Source organism: Ascidia mentula, chromosome 4, assembly GCF_947561715.1.
Source record: "Ascidia mentula chromosome 4, kaAscMent1.1, whole genome shotgun sequence".
Classification (NCBI taxonomy): domain Eukaryota; kingdom Metazoa; phylum Chordata; class Ascidiacea; order Phlebobranchia; family Ascidiidae; genus Ascidia; species Ascidia mentula.
Window position 1 is genome coordinate 3,976,908 of NC_138569.1, and position 20,074 is coordinate 3,996,981.

Genomic DNA, 20,074 nt, shown 5'->3' on the forward strand with positions numbered 1-20,074 from the left:
GTTTGTGTTTGTATGAAACTTAGGTTTCAAATAATGTGATAAAATGCAGCAATATCACGTTTGTGATAGCAACTAGTTGCTGTATAGAGAACACGAACCGATCTCTTCCAAAATCGACAATTTTCTGTGGTCGTTACACGCCACACCTAACAGTCAGCTCACTAATACAGTTTTGCACATTGTCGAAAACCAAACATAAAAAACATTTTTAATGTTTGTGTCTGCGTCCCACTTGGTTCTTGCTCTTGATAACGAGTTTTTTGTTCTTGCTATATCCTGCATGTGGAACACAACTTTGACTTAATTTTTTATTTGTTTTAAAACTTGTAGTACAAAATCATGACCATGCATATATACATTGTTGTTAGTTGAACAAATCGGCGAGGCCCTTTTCCAGTTTCGTAACAGCACAATCCGCTACAACCACGTTACGAATGAGCAACTTCATTTCTCTATTTTCACAGGTTTGATTTCTTGTGCTACGTTTACTGCAGACCGTTTATATTTTGCATAATATATGTTCAGTAGTATTAAACTTGTCGAGTGGTTTATTGAAAAGAGAATGGGAGGTAGGTTAGTTGCACACCAGGTAAGAAATAATCTTGAAAAGAACATCACATTGAAACAAACGATCAAAAGTCGATTGCATTGGACATGACACCAAGGTCACTTGGGGTTGTTTGTTTATACATTTGAGCAAGACTGGCCTTTGGGAATTCCACTAGGCAACCTTGGGAAGAGCTTTAATTTTATAAACAACCATGAAAAGAACGTAATATATGATCACATTGACACTAACGGTCAAAAGCCGATTGCAATGGTCAAGGTAACGAGTGTATTTTGGTCTGTAGGTTGTTGGTTTATTTGATCTATCCTGGCCTTTGGGAGATCCACTCGGCAACTTTGGGCAGAGCTTTGATTTTATCCATGTGCGATTTCAGCTTCGGCGTAGAGTCGAATATCTCAGCCCGCTGCTTCATCAAAAAATCTCCGGCATTCAAAATTGCAAAGTCAGCGTACGAAAGCTAGTAAAAAACAAACAAACACGTAATTTTTAAATCTTTTGGGGCAAAACACAAAACTAAATTTGGACGTTTTTTCGGTTTTACGATGCGTGTGTGTTTTTTTTTACCTTTCCGGTAAAGAATTCACCGCCACCAGTTACGAGAATACCTTCAAGATATCCAAGCATATCTGGTATTGTTTCTTCCAATGCTTTCTTCCACTTCAACGCCTGAAAAAAAACGTCAAGATTTTAATTTGAAGTGTTTAGCTAAGCTCAGAGCTATGCGGAACCCCCAATAGCCTAACAATAATAAGCATCTTTGCTTTTCAGTGAGGAAATACAGTTTAAATCAACCGACTGTTGCATGGGTTTTTCATCCAAGCTGTTGTTAGCTCTAAAATCAAACATGGCAGTTACATATATACCAAAATCTAAGCCGCGTGCATTTAACACCTGTTTCTCTTTGTCTTCTTCAAACCAGGGAAACACCATCATCAGGTCATAAATACAATCGCACACCATGTCTGCAACTGCTTCGTCCAAGTCGCTGCCTCCGTTCATACCGCACTGTTTTGTCACGTATCGAATTATGGTGCCGCTCTGACATATCAGCTTACCGTCCACTTCAAGCACTGGCAGTTGCCTAAACGGCATATCTTCGCAAAAATATATGGACGTTTGTTGAGGAAAAGAGCAATAGGAAAAGAGCATTTACTGTTTTACACGTACACACACACACATATTTTTTGGCCATTGCAATAGCTCCGTTATGCATGCTTTGAGGAATACATAATTAATTGAAATGTTACAGGGAGACATTATCGTGCAGTTCAGAACCCAAGATGTTGACACATAACGTTATGACGCCATAAGTCACTTTAATCGCTTACCTTTCTTCATCTTTGTCCATTGTTCTTCAGTGACCCGAATGTCTTCGTATTGGAGTCCTGTGTATGCGCACATTAACCTTGCGGTTTCTTCACGGCCAGATACCTTAAAGCTGTACAGTTTCATCATGCACGGTGAACCTTCCAAGCAACAGAGATATTTTCTATTGCAACGCACTATCTTGCAAAAGGCCGCTTAAGTAGCCCAACAGCAACGGAAAATACTACTACACCGGGTCACAAAGTTTTTTCCAAACTTAATCCACGTATAAGTCTGTGTAAAACAGAAATCTGTGAGAATTTTAATGATTAGGTGTAAACAGGGCCACCACCTGTTATTTTTGTTTACAAATTTGAGTTGAAATACTACACGAAATCGTAGCGTTAATATTCGCACAGATTTATATGTTACATAGGCTTCTATGTGGATCAAGTTTGGAAAAAACTTTGTGACCCGGTGTAAAAGTATCTTCCAACAGCAACAGTCTGTTTACTAGCATGGACAAGACCAGCCCCTTTTTCCCGCCAACAATTGCCTTCGGTGGTGCAACACGAGCTAAACGCACTGAGGCGTTTCCTCTCACGCTTGAGCAATCAAGCGACGACAAAAGTAGCACTCGACCTATGCAGCAATCGCAATCTAATCACAGGGGAAGATACTTTTACACCGGGTCACAAAGTTTTTTCCAAACTTGATCCACATATAAGCCTATGTAACATAGAAATCTGTGCGAATATTAAAGCTACAATTTCGTGTAGTATTTCAACTCAAATATATAAACAAAAATAACAGGCGATGGCCCTGTTCACACCTAATCAATAAAATTCTCACAGATTTCTGTTTTACACAGACTTATACGTGGATCAAGTTTGGAAAAAACTTTGTGACCCGGTGTAGTAGTATTTTCCAATCACAGAAGGCCTCTAGTGGTTGATATAAATTAAAGTCGCTTAGAAAATTTATACTGTATCAGCTTAATATTATTTTACTGGAAATTTTTTTTTGGTTTTCAGATCAAGTATATATAAACGTTAATTAGTAGAAATAGTTTAGTTCATAAACTACAATGTAAACGTGGTTCATTGGCCCGTCTGTAAAATTTTTGATAATTTCTGACCCATGAGCAAAAAAGGTAAATTAAGTAGAATCCTTTCTACGCAGCGTTTGCTTTGTTATATTGTTTTAATATCATACATGTTTTCGTAGCTATAAATTTACATCGGGTTGAAGTGACAAAAAAACAATTTATTCTGCCCAAAGTTTCTGTCGTTGTTCAACCTTCATCATCAGATTAGGAATATATTTTGTGACTGGTAACCGAAACTCACGCTTCAGACAAAATTGGATGGTTTTGGTCACGAGTTGGAGACGAAAGCGTTTATTCGTGCCAACTCGTTGCAATCAAAGACGTGGAAAAATCCCGGCGTTGTTGGGAATGAAGTTGCAATTAAACGCTGCGAATCGTCGATTTTCGACAAGAAATTCAGTTTGCAAGATCCAAGAGCCGTCTTTATTCAGACAGCAACCTCGCCAAAGAACGTGCTTGATTTTCGCCTTTTTGGATGGTTGTTATTTGCCTCGGTAATCGTGGTGAAAGGTTTCGGACCAATGAAGTTGTATGGCTTGAAATTTGACCGCGAAATTACTTCTGTCTCGGTAAGGTTCACGTTAATTTAAATCATGTATTCGAAACGGATGTGTTTCGCCCTCATATACTTTGGTTTGGCCTGCACTAATATCAACGTATATTGAATTGTAACAGTGATCAGAGTAGTTCATAAAGTTGCTTCAACAACGACTGTCGTCAAATTAAGGAGAAACGTTCCTTTCATCAGACTTTCATTTACTTATTTATTATTGTGTCCAGTAACATATCATTATCGCATGGTTCCATGAGAATGACACCGCTTACCTGCGGTTTCTTTGAACGTTGTGGAAAACAAATTTGGGTCGTGTATTACTTTGTTGAGAAGAGATGTGTTTTTCCTCAAATCTAGAAACAAGGGTGCTGTGATCACCGCAGTGACTGCGTGCTGTTGATAGATGGTAAATTTCATTGTCAGCAGTGAACAGACAGATGTTTACTTTGTTTTTCGCATTAATTACCAGAAGTACACAGACTACCCCCGGAGACAATATGATTGCCAATTACAGGATATTTTCAAAAGTACATAAAATATGTAAACGTGATTCAATTTAGGGTACCATTAAGAATTATATCGTGTGAATAAAATCAAAAAAACGTTGTTTTTAAACTATTGGAAAGGCGTGGTTGAAAACCCAATTGGCTCATTACGATTACGGCACAAATGACTCAGGCCGCACGACAAACCTTGACTGACGTCGGCGCTCGAAAACCGGTTTATCGCGACGACGTGCAACACGTTTCACAATATTGCCCCAGGGGCTCGAGCGTACTGAAGGAAAACACGGGATTCGCGAAATGAGGCACGCGTTCGCCAGTGAAGAAACCAAAGATAATTTTTCTATGTGGGGGGCAGTCATTTACAAGAACAAACTGTGTAAAATACGTGGAACAAGCTAGAGGCAAGGGCTCATATTATGTCAGTCCGTAGTTTTGTATACCCAAGAATCAGCAGAAGTGTAATTCAATCTGATTTAAGCTTTGGGTTTTCAAATCGAGGTTTATTTAGAGTTGTGAATATGCATTATGCTTTAGTTACCGTGGATTATACATTACAGGAATTATAGAAAATGTGCAATTTCATTATTTGTATAATTTTCGCTGTGCAGTTCACGATATTGTTGTCAGTGGCAAATGGGTTCGGACCGAAGAAATTGTACTCCCTGGAGTTCGACCGCGACATTTCATCCGTTTCGGTAAGAAACAAAAATTGGTACAAGGTAGTGTCAACATATACCAATGTGGTCCAAATTTATTTTGTCGCGGGCCATAACGAACCGAAAACGGTAAACTTTTCTGCACGTAACCACATGCAGTAATCCGTTTTATTCCGACGGTCAGTCAATTTATTTAGATACACACTTTTTTGAGTATATGACATGAAAGCAAGAAAATTGAGTAAGATTTTTGTGATAAAAATGGGTAACAATTCGCTTGACAACGATAGGATCAGGCCTGCAGTTGCTGGGCCACGCTGATACTATATACAGTCATCACCAACTTAAACCTTTGTTTAAAGTAGTATGTATGTTTCCTGCATACTTAATAGTAAAATTACGATGTAACTATTGGTGTTTCTGGACGAGGCATTTAATTACCTTCATTCTGTTTTAAACTTACCTAAACCTTACGCAACACTTCTGCGTTTTGTATTACGTCTTGTGCTGACGTACAATTTGGTGGTCAATATTGAAGTTTACTTTTCGCTTCAACACATCCATCAAACCTACTCAAAGTTTACCGAGACAATCTACAAGGTAACATTATATGTAAAATTGTATTTGAACCGTGCTTGAATTGAATTGCAACAGGTGATAAACCGGCAGTTGATCATCACAGCCCCGTATCAGATCTCAGTCATCGATAACATTCAGTGGAAATTCAGACAGAGGGGGAGAATGAATTCTCGTGTGATTAACAAGGAAATTGCCGATCCGCGCTTGGTTGGAAAAATCCCGCGTAACTAAATCAATGCATTTTGTTGTTATGTTGATGCCTTCATGGAAGTTAAGTTCCGCTAAGTTGAGGATTATATTTGGAATGACTAAAGCAGCGGTTTGCACCTTGCTAATAACATTTTCAAAATAAGAGATTAAAGTTTAAAGTTGGTTGCACACATGCACTTGAGACTTAAACGAAATCAATCAAACGAATGTTGGAACCAATAATTTATGGGTTACCTTATGTTATCGACCTTCTTCGGTTAAAGTTTAAATTGTAAGTAAAATGTTGTGAGAATAAAGAGACTGGCCCATACTGTTGTTAACATTTGTTTCATGTACGGAAAACGTTTCGGCAAGAATTTATGTCATCATCAGTTGGAATGACGCGGTTTGCTGTAGTAGCCCCATCACTATGGACCAGTCTCTACATCCTCAGAATTATGAGCAAATCCGATAATAATGTTCCTAAACTGATGTTGTTTTGCAGCTGGCACGTTCAAAGGTGATCGAACTCCTTCATACTGGGTTAGTTCAAGGGGAACAAACTTTTCTAACGGAGCAATCTACGTCATGCAACAGACGACAAACTACAGCCGTAAATATACCTTGTCTTATTATATGATGTCGTAACTTTCGCAGGGTTCTCGTTGTCGCTAAACATAACGTACTATTATTATTATTTAGATTGAATGGGCGCAACATTTTTCCAACATAAAAAATAAACATTATCTGTTAACCGCTGCTACTGGGGACTGCATGACATGCATAAATGCAGTTGTTCGTTTTTTTAGTTATCAAGGACATCACAGTTGACTCTGGGTGGAATTACGAGAGGACGCAGTGGGTGGACATGAACAGAGACGGAAGAAAAGATTGCTTGACAGCCAGGTATCGAGGTGGAGGTGAGTGCTTTAAACACTTGTTCGAAAACCTGTTCGTCACCAGCGTTCCCCAACCACTGGGCCGCGGACCATAAGTAAACCAGTTAGCACCTATTTGGTCACATGATAATGTCATTGGTTCCAATTGATAAGTGGTTATGGAAAGGTATAACTTATGTACACACTTTACAATCATTGTTTATCTTCTGCACCATGAAAACCGGTCTGTGAAAATACAAAAAGCTTGGGGACCTCTGTTTTGAACATTATGCCATATTATTTCTTGTGAGTATTGTTCATCCGTGTTAGTTGCCTTGGTGCAAAGTACAAATGATTTGACTAGGTATATAGATTTGATTGATTTTATTTTTACCAAAAATTGACTGAAGATTATGAAAAATGTGTTTTTTTGCGCAGTCGGTCAGATGTTGTGGTTTGAACAGCCGAGTGGCCAAACCATTTGGGGTCAGCATATAATACACCAGGGACTGGCTGACGGTAATTTTGTCGGTTTCATTTACGACAAGAAAACGTACATTGCGGTTGCCGGAAACCAATTCAATACCCTCGGACTTTACTGGACATTGAGTAAGCAAAAAGTTCTATTTCTATATGATTTCTATTCAAAGTTCGATTTATTGTAGCGGGTGTTTTGCTACGTTTCCGTACTGCGACTTATATCTTGCAGTGACGAACGTTTTGAACAATGCTGTTCCTGTATAAATACGCTACCATGATCGGATCTATCAAACCTTATGACTGCGAAATATAGGCAATGCTCTTGCTGTGTAGATATGCTTACGAGTATAACTCTATCAAATCTTATGTGTACAAAATGTAACCAGATGCCAAGAACAACTGGATGTTCAGCAGGCAGTTGCGCCACCGTGTGGTTGACAACTACGGAAAATATTATGACGTGCAGTATGTTGATCTGAACAAGGATGGTCGGCCGGATATACTCACAACGACGGTTCAGTAAGCACGCATTCTCGTTGGCTTTAATACCGCATTTGGATGCATTGTTTGGGTTTAATTTAAGTTCAAATATCCGCGGAAACATTTTTTCGGCTCAAAGTGGTACTGACGTATTTTAAAACCTTTATTATATCGTATTTTTGAAATCTTTATTATAGGACAAGGATGATTTAAGATTACTTTGTGATCACGTGCTTATGGCCATGTAGATACTGTTTTGTGGTCATGTGCTAATTATGATAGGGTGCAACATGTCCTTTTGCACACAAGACTTGAAACGAATTTCATTTGAGTAAAAAAGGCAAAGTATGATTGTTACAAGTTGCACCATTGCTAAATTTAACAACATTTAAAAAAAATTTTCCTGAAATCAACATCTTTCCAACGTCAGTTGTTGCGCGTGACACAGGTGGAAACTTCACATTTGAATTTATTATATAATAAAAAGACCTCGTGTCAAAACGCGTAATTTTAAATTGTTGAATTCAAGCCGCAGGTCTTTGATATAAATTCCACCACTTGTGTCCAGAATTGCGAATTCTCGTGGACAAGTGCTGGGGTACGAAATCCCTTATGACATTCAGAACGCTATATGGGACAGACACGTTTTAGCTGGAGGCTTTGTCGGTGACTACAGTCCAGGCAAGGCGCAAGCTTTCTGGCCTAATAAATGGAAACGAAAGTAAGTGGCATTGAATAAACCAGTTTTACATTGCTGTACGTGTGTAGTTTTTGCTTTAAAGAAGTAACACAGTTATGCTTGGAGTTATAAGCGTCAGCTGTCTATAAGTTTAGTTGCTATGAAGTTTTTGCAGAATTACTTCATAAGTAACTTTACATGTATTTTGTGGCAGGAGCGATAGACCTACAATATTCTTAACCGGAGGAAGCGAATCTATCCTCTACATTTTAAGCCCTACCCCGAAGAACAAGGGATGGGGATATTACAAATCGGAGGTAGACTGTAACGTTTGTATTGTCATTACGATAAACGAAGCTTTTATATTACTTTTATAAATGCTTTTGAACAGTTCCAAAACGACGGTGTTATTGGATTCAAATATGTTTTTGCGCAATTCTTTTTCAGCATATTTGAAATCGTGTTTAATGAGTGAAAACGTGGTTAGCGTTCAATCGTTGTGCGGAGAAACGCTTTTTTAAGTTTATTGTGGTTTGTATTCTATAGCTTACTGCTGGAGTGGGAGTTCCAGGCATTCCGTTCATCGTTGATCTCAACGGGGATTCTTTTCCCGAGATTTTCGTCCCGCAAGGCGGCCACTTGCACGTGTTTTCGTATAGTGAGTTGATTCATTTGCTATATCTCAATGTTAAAACTGAAAGGTTACATAAATCACGTGGTGTAGTTGTCGACAATTTCCGAAAAAAATAGTTTATTTGTTCGAAGTTGTCACAACGACCAAATCCTTCACCGCGACAAAATTAAGCAACCGATTAAAACGCAGTACTATTGTACATTTTCTTGTTCTAATTACTTCTGTCCAATGGAGGAGTGCATTGAATATCTACACATCTAAAGCAATTCAAACTGCGAGGGTTTTGATTCGTTTAGAAACTTTTACGTTTATTTTAACGCCAACTAAACATTAATCAAAATTTCTAATCAGAGTTTAACCAAAAAAATTTGCCTTTACCTGGTAGCAAAAAAAAAGAACAACAAAGCCCAGTAAACGACTTACAAAGACAGACATAAAAAATGGATCTTGAATACGTACTACAAAATACAATCTTGTTTTGGTACAAAAAGACTTGGTTTCTCCAGATTACCAATCATCGGCTGCCGAACCTCCAAAGCGTCGTCCATCCTCATCAGCGGGAAAAGTCACCATAACTAGACCCCCAGTAAAGTTCCGACCCCCTTTCTTCCGGCCTCTGCCCACAGCCCCGCCTCCCGCTATTCCTAACGACGCCTCTCCGGTCGGTCCAAGGCCGATCAATTCGTTCTCGGGGCCTGCGGGGACGGGCGGTTCCTCAGCGAATGGACAGGGTAATTCTGGTAAGACTTTAAGTATCTTCGTGGCTAACACACATTGGTGCCATCGGAACATCGCCGCAATGGCTCATTAAAACGTACTTGGTCTTGTATCTATCTTATACTGTGTAACTTGTCTTTTATATTCTGGGTGATAACTTTATTATGCACATACCGTCTTCGGTCAGTTGTTGTAACATTTGTAAACATGGCAGTGTAATTTGCGATATTAAACCATTCCGTTGTCTAAACCTTATTATTAATACGTGCCCTGGACCATGGTGGGGAGGCATTTTAACTTCAATGAAAAGCTATTAATGTGATGAATACTTTTTTTCTTCAGGGGCCAATGTACCGGCGGGAAGACCAGCTAGAGGTGGAACGGCAAACCGGTAAGTCAGTCATGATTTGTTCAAATGGAATTTTATCTTTTGAGTTTACCGACAAACCCGCATATTTTATGAAAGTATTTGTGTATCATCAGATCAGTGATTCCCAACGTTTTTGTGGTTGCGTACCACTTTGAGGTAAAACAAGTTCTACGCGTACCACCAAGTTGAGTGTTACAAAGTAACCTAGGGAATGAAGTAACGAACATTTTGAGATCAATTACGATTTTTTTAATTTAAACTATATCCAAAATTATGGAAAACTGCTCGCGTACCACCTGGAACGACGTCGCGTACGCGTACCACCGGTTAAACTACACAAAGCAATTAGATCCCTAAACAATTATTAGCTTTTTGTACACGTTACCACTTGGTCCCAACATAAACACACTTCTTCACAGACCGGCGCCGCCACCAGCCTCCGACCCACAGCCAAACAATCTTGCTCCTTCCTTTGCTTTTAACCCTCTGGGAGGCAACCCCAATTCCCAAAACGTGGCTGCCCCTCCTTCAGGGCAAAACACAGTGCTTGGGAATGACGGGTGGTTATACACCAGAACAGGATACCTGCCTGATCTTCTGAAGCCGGCTGTCGCCAACACTAGTGGCGCTCCTGCAGCCCCAGTGACTGTAGATACAAGTTACACAGCGTTGCCGCCCTCCGACCTACCCTACTTTCCAAGTGAAGAAACACCTTTGCCTGATTATTACGACTCTTATGACGGTTCGTTAATGTTTTGCAATATTTTGTCAATTTTGTTCTTTTCTGTACAGGTAGATACCAAGAAACATTATCTGGAAGGCAACTGCGCTTTTGTTTGTGATGCAATAAAATGTGGGCGTTTTCTAAATATTTGTTATGCCTAAAAACTACGCCAAATAGTGTTGGTTTCATCAAAGGCCATCATTTTCTTCCACTGTTGTCGGCCAATTCAAATAGTGCGAATCGTTTTTAGAATTTATAACGTCAGACGCTATTAGGTTGTCCGCAACAGATTAAAAATCACAAAAAAATAGCTCATTTTCCACAACTTTTTGCAGCCGCTCCTCCAAATCTTGTCCTCTGGGTAACGGAGGAGACGTTCGTTTACCGGAGAGAAGCAATCGACGTGTGTGAGGTAAACAACCGTGTCCTGTGCTCCCTCTCCCAACTCCAGGATGCGGTGAGGAACGGAGGAATCGTTCCCGATTTTGACTGGGGTTGGTTTGAGATCGAGAACAGGGCGGCGACTTTGAAGGGTTGCATTCCAGGTAAAAAATTGAGGTGCAATTTACTGCTATTTCAAGCATATCTCGTACAACGGATTCGGAATAATCCGAGAAATCAAAAAAGAGTAACAAAACGACCAGCGTCGGTGTATCTGATCTTGTTGTAATAAAATAGAAATATAAACGGGATTTGATGAACGTCAGCAGCTTTTTAAAATACATAGTAGTGTTTATACCGTGTCGAAAATACTCCCATATGAGACAATATGTCTTACATATTTATGTAAGACTTAAAACGGTGCACGATCGTTTGCTCACTAGTTTGGTAATTTAAAGTTGATTTCTATTTACTTGTTGCAACAATGTATCTTGTTATTACATTTTCAAAACAGCACAAAAAGAAGTTTAGTCGCCATTTAGTTAATATCGTTTAACTCAGGCGAATTACGTTGGGACGGGTTCGAATGTTACAACGGTGACGTTGCTCACACTCCAGTGCTACAGGAGACCAGTTTACCTTCTCTCTGTTGTTCCGTCATAAGGGGCGCGAACGTGACGAAGCAAAAATTTGTGTGAGTCAGCAAATACAAGCAATTTTAGTCCGTTTATGGAAATGAATGATAAACACCTATGTTGTTTATTTAGCGTTTGAAATAAAGATTTTAGGTAGATGCTGCTGTGGTTTGATTCGTTCATTGTCTTTTTTTTGTGAATTCAGGAGAAAATCGGATGCAGAAAAAGAATGCAAAAAGTCTAATTCCCACCTTTGTTCAATTGAAGAGATGATGAATGTCTGGGACCAAGTAAGGCAGTTATCCGGCTGATAAATTTGCATACATTTTGTTTTGAATTTTTTAAGGATGAAGCTTAGTAAAACGAAGCCGAATGCCATATCTGAATGCCTAAACTCTGCATTTACCCAGCATTCTTTGTGTAATACTAAAGAAATTTTTTACCAAAAACTTTAATCAATAAGGTACACAGGCTTCGCAGCCAAGGCAGATCCAGCTTGGCTGCAATGCCTTGGCTGCGAAGCCTGTGAACCTTATGATCAGAATATTAGAGCTGTGATTGCCAAATATAAAAGGGCCTGCGCAGAGGGGCGATCCCGCCTTGCTATGCGTTAGCATGACATTACTTCTGCGAAACTTTAATCAATTGATGTATTATTGCAGTCAACCTACAAGGACTTGATCACAGGCTGGTTCGATTTAGAAAATCACGTGGTTAAGATGACGCATTCGTGTGATGTAAATTCCGCCCCGTGGCCAGGATACATGTGCATAGGTGGAAAACTGGAGGTGTCAGAAGTGCATGGAGTTATGCAGGAGCAGGCTTTTTGCTGCAGCGTGGCCGACCGTTTGCTCGCGCCCTTCGTTTCATTGTGTCTCTCTTTTGCCACCATGTGGATGATTGTTCGATAACATTTAACCGCATGACTGCGCCTCAGGGTTCATGTGCAATACTCCATGCGACAGCGGCAATCATTGCTGATTTGTATTATATTTAACGTACGCTGCCCCATGTTTAGTGCTTTTATGAAACATGTGCTTTTTTGTTTTATTGTTTACTTCAAGGCGGGTCAAATGTGATGATTAAATCCTTTAAACATGTTTTCAAAGACAAAGACTTGTTTTTAACCAGGTCGTGTTGACGAAAATAATCAGAAGGAAATACAACAACATAAAATAGAAAGAAAAAAGGTTCAAGACGAGATTGCCCTGCGAAAAATTTCGTAACATTTTAGCAAACATTCGTCATGGCGTTAGTGCTTCCAACGGCACCGCCCCTCACACGCCCATTTAAACCTTTCTGCACCGCGTTTTCCAGTGCAGATCAATAATAGACTGACGTAACACAACGACTCCATGAAAAGTAGTTAGGCAGCTGACTGGATACGACACAGACGAGCCAACAACGCAGAAAGCTGCAGAAGGGAGTTGACGCCTTGCACTATGCGCATGTGCGTCTCCGCAATCTGCTTTATATACTCGAGTTTCACGAACTCCGCCATATCGTGGGTTTTCACGACACGGAAAATGTTGGTGATGATGTCATCAGGGGAATAACCCATAGCCCACAGGTGGTGAACTATCTTGTAAGCCTATGGGAAAACAGTCATGATCAGTTGGCAGCAACGTTTTTTGAAATTTGTGTTTTGCTGGGCAGCAAAGCATGTGGTCATGGCAAAGTTAAATAACGTATACTGGACGTTTGCTATTTCGCTCAACAGTTTCAACTGAGTTTTAAAAAATGTTTGTGATTGTGACAACAAAATACCATTATTTGGTCACCATTGTGTTATAACGCGCATTAAATGAATGCCATAAATTAGAATCTCAAAAAGCAAGAATATTTGTTTATTTAGGTGTGGCATGAATTCACTTGTGCCTATTTTAGCATACATGCATTACACACCTCATCCAAGTTTGCTTTGAGGCAGTGGTCGAGCATATTCTTTAGCAACAGAGGATGGGGTTCATCACATACTTTATACACATTGTCTCCGTTTACAAATCCGAAGCCCTGGTATGTGGACTGCAGGTTGTTCAGCGCCTACAAGACCACACAGAAGTGAAAACCTTGATAAGTTTAGCACAAATGAGTACAACACACACCTGTCTCATATCTCCCTGAGCGGTAAATATGATGGCCTCCAAACCATCATCAGTATAACGGACATCTTCCTTTTCAATAACTTCAGTTATTCTTGTGAGAATCTGAGAAGAAGGCGGCCAAATGCAAATAAAACAAAATCATGGGTGAAATAGTTTACCTGTGCGTCGCTCAACTTGCTATACCGCAGAACCGCACACCTGGATTGTATTGGTTCGATTATTTTATCGGACTGGTTGCAGGCCAATGCAAATCTTGTAGTCTTGCTGTAAATTTCCATTGTTCTGTTGAATGTCAACAACAAATTGTTTTTAAAAAGGGTAGAATAAGATTTATATACAAAGCAGTTATGTCCTAACACATTAATTATGACTATTCAGGATTTTTATGAAATTAAATGTGTTCTCCACACTTTTTGTCCAGTATTTTTACACAATAATAAAGTATGGGGACAAATTAAAATAATCAAACTTTACCAACCAAATTTTCCATATATATTCCTCACCTGCGCAAGGCTTGCTGTGCTCCATTGGTCATACTGTCTGCTTCATCAAGAATGATGATTTTGTGTCTCCCCTTTGGCAGAGTAACCTTTTTTTGAGCAAACATCTTAATTTTATTCCTCACCACATCAATCCCCCTAAATATTCACAAAATTAATTTTAAAAATACCTAAAAAAAATATTTTTCATGACACAATCCTTACAAAGACAGATTTAGCACATAACTCAATTTGCACACCTTTACTTAAACCTTAAAACATGATTTTCTTTTCCTTTATACACAAAACCTCCGGAGCAATAAGACAGTATGTAAAACAGTACTACACAGTAATATAACACATTTTATATTTTGTAACTACATAGAACAAATTTTTTATTTATAATTTAAAACACAGCATTATACAGCAGTGGCAAAATACCTGTCATTTGAGGCATTAAGTTCTAATACTGCTTCCTTGTAGCAGGAACCAAGCATTGTGCGAGCCAAACACAAAATACTGGTTGTTTTCCCTGCACCAGGAGGCCCCGCGATAATAATGTTGGGAACATTTCCTTCCTTGGCAAAAACCTCAAGTCGACTCACAGTAGTTTCATTTCCAACCACTTCGGAAAGCTTTGTTGGTCGATACTTTTCTACCCTAGAAGTTCAATAAAAACGACTTTTCATTTACGCATGCCGTTGTCAATCAATGCATGTCCCGATGAACTTAAATTTATTGAGAAGTTATAAATATTATTAGTTACCATGGAAGCTCATATGCCCGTTTCGTTGATTCAGGTTTGGATTTGATTTCTTTGCTGCTTCCAGGTTCATCCACTTCCATTTTTGTTGAGTCTACTTATAATCACTTTTATATATGCTATATGCTATATATATGCTATAGTCCGTGGGACAGGCTTCTAATTTTTCCTTGAGATGACTTTTGGCGGGAAATATCATTCTCATCCGTAGCAACAAGGGTTTTCGTATTACCGGTATATCGACATTTGCAATTTCAAAAAACTTAAAAGTACGAATTAGAAAGTAAAAATTAGATCAATTGCTACAGTTTCTTTAATGATGGATAATCGTATTAGTTCAGCTGTAATTCAGCAAAAAAATGCGTAAAAAATGCCAAAAGCTGATTCATGAAAAGCATGTCATCATTTATATGATGAGTCACGATATTTGAGTCGCGAGACGCGAGCAGCCGCGCACGCGAAGTAAACAAAATGTATTGGACTGGAAGTGGAGGAGACTGTTGAGAATGATTTTTCAGTTCCAAAGCATCAACGCGTTTTATTGCCAGCTTTTCGTTAATACGCCATATGTTTTTGCAGAAAAAATAATAAAAATTCAATAATCCTACTCTTCCTATTCCGTGCCGTTGCCATCAGAATGTAAATGACTTTCGTTTTTCCTTTATTATTATTTGACCCACCAGGATGTTCCACTGTAATTTGCCTCAATGCCAACCTTAATGCAATGTATTATCTGTGTTAATTGAGGACATTTTCTGGCATCGAGGTGACTTGTTTCAATGGATGAAGCAACTTTTTCAGTTTCAAAAGTATTTATATGTTTTAAAATGTTGTGTAGCTCAGCTTGCAAACACACTATGTATCTTGTATTGCTAGGGTTGCTTTGCTTTTCGTGGAGATGGAAGTGGAAGTGAAATTGATGTGGTGGAGTACTTGAAAGCTGATGATGCAAAAAGCAAAGATAGATGGAAGATCGGCGAAAGTGTGTGGAAAAACATCCAACACAGTGTTAATGTTGGTGGAAATGAACTTTATTAATGGGCAATTTTTATGCAAAGTTCTTATTTTCAGGATATAAATTCATCACTGCAGGAATCAATATTTTTTGAGTTGGTGGAGTTCATCAAAAATTCCCATTCTGCGAAAGATGATATGGCAGGGAGGACAGAAATACCAACAGCTGCACTGATGACTGGTTAGTAAAAAGTATCTTTTGTAAAACTGTTTCTGTTCAACCTGAATAAGTCATGAAATAATGCCAATGTAATGCATCTATGAATGACATTTTTTATTTGAGTAAAGCATGTTGTTTAAATGTAAGAAATAAACCTAATGGAGACTACATAATTACCAGTTGAAATGACAATATGCCTGGCAGCAACAGCAACACAATTTTTGTAAGAAATAAACACAAACTCTGGAAATATACGTATAGACATGAATGATCTCACAACCAATGTATGATTTGTGTCATGTTAAGGAGTCAACATGCCTGATCATGCATCTCTATTTGAGAAACTAAAGGAGGCTGTGGGAAATGACTTTGCTCAATCTGTTGTGGTTTTACAATCTAAAGATTGCTCAAGTAACTTACTATTTTGTGTATGTTAATGTAACACTAAACAATATGTACACGGCAACATTTTAGAAAATTTGATTTAGAAAAAATCAAATACATAAAAGGCACATTATCCTACAAGTGTCTTTTGCAGACATAAAATATATGATGAGAACCATAGCTGACCAACTGGTAAATGACCAGAAACACAATGTGGATGAAAAAAGCCCAAGCGAAGATCAGGAGGCAGAGGCTCAGGATAATAATATAATTTACATGAGCAAAAAATCATCCCACATCACCATGAGCATGATTGCAAAATGGTATTCAAAGGTCAGACAGAGTTGGATGGGTGGCTTTTAAAAAGACAATAGGGGGTATAATTTAATACTTTTAGGTTACAAGTGATCAACAGCTTGGTAGTTCTCCAAAGAAACGAAGGAAGATTGATGATGGTTCTAATGTGAAAAAACCTCTTGTTGTTATGTGTCAAGACCTGGAGTCTTTTTCCCAGTCTGTGTTGCACGACTTCATTGTAATGTGCAGGTAATTAACTAGTGCTAGTCTGTGAACGGGTGTTTTTCCTTTTTTTAAAAAAAAATAATGATTGGGTCTTCCCACTGACAACGGTTGTTGTGGCCTTACTTGGATATTTTTATTTAACCAAGCAAATTTCAGGACTGTCCCAGATTGAATATAAGATCTCTCCAAAACACATTTGTAGTTGAAGTTTAATCATGCAGTGTATCTGAATTTAGTTCATAATTTAACATTAAGTGTATTTTTTCCTAGTTTTCATGCTTCCACCCTCCCTTTGGTTCTGGTGTTTGGAATTGCGACATCTTGGAGTGATGTGTCCCAACGCCTTTTATCACAATCTGCATCAGTTCATTTATCTGTGGAAAAATTTTATGCCCCATCTGCCTCAAAGCATTTAGCACTTATTATAGACAAAGTAAGGTCTCCAAATAGCGTATGTCTAAAGGTTTTTTTGACTGTATTTTGTTTCAGATTTTGATAACCACCGATCAACCTTTCAAGCTCGGTGGTAAATGCCTGGAGCTGATTGTGGATGTTTTTCTTTGCCACGATTTCTCAATTACCAACTTCTTACACGCCTTAAAATTTTGCACAATGGAACATTTCCGTGACGAGGTAATTCATAAAATGATTTTTTGAGATGCTGTTTAAACAAAAAACTAATTTCTGCACTTTGTAGCCGTGTAGTTTGTTGTGTACAAACGATTGTGAAGAAGCAATGAACATTATATCCAAGCTTAGCAAACAGGATGTCAAAACCTTGAAGTCTGTTGACTCATTTAAAAGGTATTCTTTGTGTTTTACTCATTACCTGTAAACCAAAAGGTTGTGGTCATGTGTGTGCAGGTATATTGCCTCTCATGATAAGGAAAAACAAGCTGTCATATCAAAAGAATCTGGTTTCAAAGTAAGTTAATTGTAGTTATGGTAATTCAATCTAAACACCTTATTTCACAGACTGAAGCAAAAAAATGCATTCAAGATTTACACATTTTTCATTCTTTCTATTTCCCCACACTCAACTGCTTGCATTGCTTAACTTCTGAACTGCCGCAGTATCCACTCGGGAACAAGGTGGGCTGAAGTTTGTTCTTGTCTTATGTTATACAGGTATAAAAGTTCCTTGAATAACCTTAACCAGGTTCCTTGCCGTAAATCACACTTTCTTTGCTTTACAAATAACATAAGCACCCATTGTAGTGTTATTGGTCACCCATAGCAGTGATCCCCTGATTTGAAAACCTTTTCCAAAATAATATAATACGTGTTATTGCTTAGTATGTATTTTAATTATCTAAAACTGACTGCAATCCAATAAATGGTAAATTCATCTGCCAACATACAAATATTTTAAATTATTGTAGAGCTCAAATACAGTGTGTTATTAATGCATTTAATAGATCAGGGAGCTTTACCACATGTGCTACAAACATGATATCATCAACCATGAAGGCTTCAAGCAAGCATTTCTTTTGCTAAAGGTTTTTTTCGTGTGTTTCTTATGTGATAGCTGTGATCTTAAATACTGTATTGCATGCAGGTTTCTTCGAGGGATCAACTGATCAAGCACTTGAGCAATTGTGCCAACGTTTTGAAGTCCTTCCATTATCCTTACAAGGACAAGTTACATGACGACCTGCATCCACTCGAGGCAGTCAAAAAACTCAACGAATATGTGTCACGGTTGGACAAAATGGACGAAAATGGTGAGTTTTAAAATACAGTGTGAGAAGGTATTTTTGTTTTCTTACCAACGTGATTTCTACGCATAATATCAATGTCATTCCCGACATGGCTTTTTGTAAATGTTTGGTTAATATCTAGATCCGCAATCCGACAACGATGACGAAGCGGAGGGCGAAAAAGACGAACAATTAGAAACCGTGAAATACGCTTACCAGTTACAAGAGGTATTAGACTATTAGTTTTCATTACTGTTTCACTCGACTTAAATTGTAAATAGTGCAATCATTTGTTCTATCGCGTTTAACTGTTGATAAGACGGTAATTGTGATAATTCTTTACTATCCGATTTGCAGAGATTGCGCAATCGGGCGAACAAGAAGCGAATGAAGAAAATGACGAGATACGAAAAAATCAGAGAGGAGGCACTGAGCTACGTCAAACTATTTTTTGCGTAAGTTAAACTGCATAGTCGTGTAGGCGCGTTTAATTCACAAAAGTCGTATTTATTAAGTTTATTTGTGCTGTTTACCTCGTTTTTTTCAGTCATCACCTACAGAGAGTGCAGTTCATGCCATTCCACGAGGCATTTTACTTCGACTCGTCTGCAGCCGTAAAGCGCCACCTGCTGGCTGCACCTCGTCTTGCCATACAGAGTGCATTGTCAAACCCTCACCACTATTTGCCAGTAAGAAGATGCGCAAAAACCTGTGAAGGGTTGCAAATACCACATAATTCCATATATTTTGTGAAATCATAGCCTAACTGCACAGTCAGTTTTATTAGTATGATAAACTAATGTTGCCCAGCTGGATTAAATACGGGTTTTGCAGCACAAATACTCCCACACAGTGCGTTTATAAATTCCAAATAAACTGGACCCAATGTTTACAAATAATAAGTCTGTAGATACGTGTATTGTAACATATCAACATATACATTATAGGTTGCGTCGCTTGAATCAATTTCCTCTGGCGTGATTCCTCCGAACGCACCCGACATATGCGTCGTGTACAAACTCCACAACGAATGTGGCAACATCATCAACCTCTACGACTGGATGTCTGCTTTCCACGTGATCACCAGTGCCAATCAGAATGGAGATCGTGAAGATGTGGGCGGGAAAAATTCCGAAAAGGAAATCGATGAAATAACACAGTGCGTACAACCTTTGGTATCTCCAGATACATTTGATTTTGAGTCGGGGTTTGATTTCGTCTTGTTTCAGGGCGAGGTTTATTCAAGCTGTCTCCGAACTCCAACATCTCGGTTTCGTCAAACCCACTAAGAAAAAAACCGACCACGTCCAACGTTTAACCTGGTCTCATTCATCATAACACGTTTTCAAATCTTCGCTCTCTTACAACACTGCCTTATTTGTTTGACTATTTATCATGATTTTGGTGCTGATCAAAATAAATGTACCTCAGTGTTTTCTAAAAAGCACAGATTTGTGAAACGCTGATGAAAAAGTAGTTCAAGTGGAAGGGCAGGTTTCTGAATT

General features: G+C 38.6%; 4 protein-coding genes across 4 annotated transcripts; 2 read left to right on the plus strand and 2 right to left on the minus strand.

The window, feature by feature from the left end:
- Positions 1–2,250, minus strand: LOC145897595 (hematopoietic prostaglandin D synthase-like). Its single transcript, XM_082985949.1, has 4 exons — positions 1,897–2,250; positions 1,460–1,662; positions 1,133–1,234; positions 1–1,025 (listed from the first exon to the last, which is right to left on the minus strand). The coding sequence occupies exons 1-4, from the start codon at positions 2,021–2,023 to the stop codon at positions 870–872; spliced, it is 588 nt and encodes a 195-aa protein (XP_082842075.1). The 5' UTR covers positions 2,024–2,250; the 3' UTR covers positions 1–869.
- Positions 2,251–4,595: 2,345 nt separating this feature from the next.
- On the plus strand, positions 4,596–12,523 carry LOC145898656 (uncharacterized). The gene is made up of 16 exons (XM_082987196.1): positions 4,596–4,735; positions 5,351–5,498; positions 5,970–6,077; positions 6,274–6,384; positions 6,781–6,951; positions 7,209–7,341; positions 7,871–8,023; positions 8,196–8,298; positions 8,528–8,639; positions 9,122–9,355; positions 9,675–9,723; positions 10,122–10,444; positions 10,762–10,971; positions 11,369–11,501; positions 11,648–11,732; positions 12,105–12,523. Exons 1-16 carry the CDS (start codon positions 4,610–4,612, stop codon positions 12,351–12,353), a joined length of 2,448 nt encoding a protein of 815 aa, XP_082843322.1. The 5' UTR covers positions 4,596–4,609; the 3' UTR covers positions 12,354–12,523.
- A 115-nt stretch (positions 12,524–12,638) lies between these two features.
- Positions 12,639–14,928, minus strand: LOC145897730 (replication factor C subunit 2-like). The gene is made up of 7 exons (XM_082986137.1): positions 14,793–14,928; positions 14,468–14,686; positions 14,051–14,185; positions 13,706–13,829; positions 13,548–13,649; positions 13,348–13,485; positions 12,639–13,033 (listed from the first exon to the last, which is right to left on the minus strand). Exons 1-7 carry the CDS (start codon positions 14,870–14,872, stop codon positions 12,809–12,811), a joined length of 1,023 nt encoding a protein of 340 aa, XP_082842263.1. The 5' UTR covers positions 14,873–14,928; the 3' UTR covers positions 12,639–12,808.
- A 542-nt stretch (positions 14,929–15,470) lies between these two features.
- On the plus strand, positions 15,471–19,937 carry LOC145898612 (origin recognition complex subunit 3-like). The gene is made up of 18 exons (XM_082987136.1): positions 15,471–15,598; positions 15,666–15,803; positions 15,861–15,984; positions 16,270–16,374; positions 16,502–16,680; positions 16,745–16,893; positions 17,140–17,302; positions 17,359–17,502; positions 17,567–17,673; positions 17,734–17,794; positions 17,845–17,961; positions 18,288–18,368; positions 18,428–18,593; positions 18,712–18,797; positions 18,927–19,024; positions 19,117–19,258; positions 19,517–19,728; positions 19,799–19,937. Exons 1-18 carry the CDS (start codon positions 15,569–15,571, stop codon positions 19,905–19,907), a joined length of 2,211 nt encoding a protein of 736 aa, XP_082843262.1. The 5' UTR covers positions 15,471–15,568; the 3' UTR covers positions 19,908–19,937.
- The last annotated feature ends 137 nt before the right edge of the window (positions 19,938–20,074 follow it).

Coding starts and splice junctions, on each gene's coding strand:
- LOC145897595 (XM_082985949.1), bottom strand. CDS start 2,023: ATGATGAAACTGTACAGCTTTAAGGTATCTGGCCGTGAAGAAACCGCA. Junction 1,663..1,896: donor ATGGACAAAGATGAAGAAAG/GTAAGCGATTAA, acceptor ATTTTTGCGAAG/ATATGCCGTTTAGGCAACTG. Junction 1,235..1,459: donor AAGAAGACAAAGAGAAACAG/GTGTTAAATGCA, acceptor GTTTTTTTTCAG/GCGTTGAAGTGGAAGAAAGC.
- LOC145898656 (XM_082987196.1), top strand. CDS start 4,610: ATGTGCAATTTCATTATTTGTATAATTTTCGCTGTGCAGTTCACGATA. Junction 8,640..9,121: donor CTTGCACGTGTTTTCGTATA/GTGAGTTGATTC, acceptor TGGTTTCTCCAG/ATTACCAATCATCGGCTGCC. Junction 9,356..9,674: donor GAATGGACAGGGTAATTCTG/GTAAGACTTTAA, acceptor TTTTTTCTTCAG/GGGCCAATGTACCGGCGGGA.
- LOC145897730 (XM_082986137.1), bottom strand. CDS start 14,872: ATGGAAGTGGATGAACCTGGAAGCAGCAAAGAAATCAAATCCAAACCT. Junction 13,830..14,050: donor GCACAGCAAGCCTTGCGCAG/GTGAGGAATATA, acceptor GACATTCAACAG/AACAATGGAAATTTACAGCA. Junction 13,034..13,347: donor TCAAAGCAAACTTGGATGAG/GTGTGTAATGCA, acceptor GTTTTCCCATAG/GCTTACAAGATAGTTCACCA.
- LOC145898612 (XM_082987136.1), top strand. CDS start 15,569: ATGGATGAAGCAACTTTTTCAGTTTCAAAA. Junction 17,303..17,358: donor TAGCACTTATTATAGACAAA/GTAAGGTCTCCA, acceptor ATTTTGTTTCAG/ATTTTGATAACCACCGATCA. Junction 18,369..18,427: donor AAGCATTTCTTTTGCTAAAG/GTTTTTTTCGTG, acceptor TATTGCATGCAG/GTTTCTTCGAGGGATCAACT.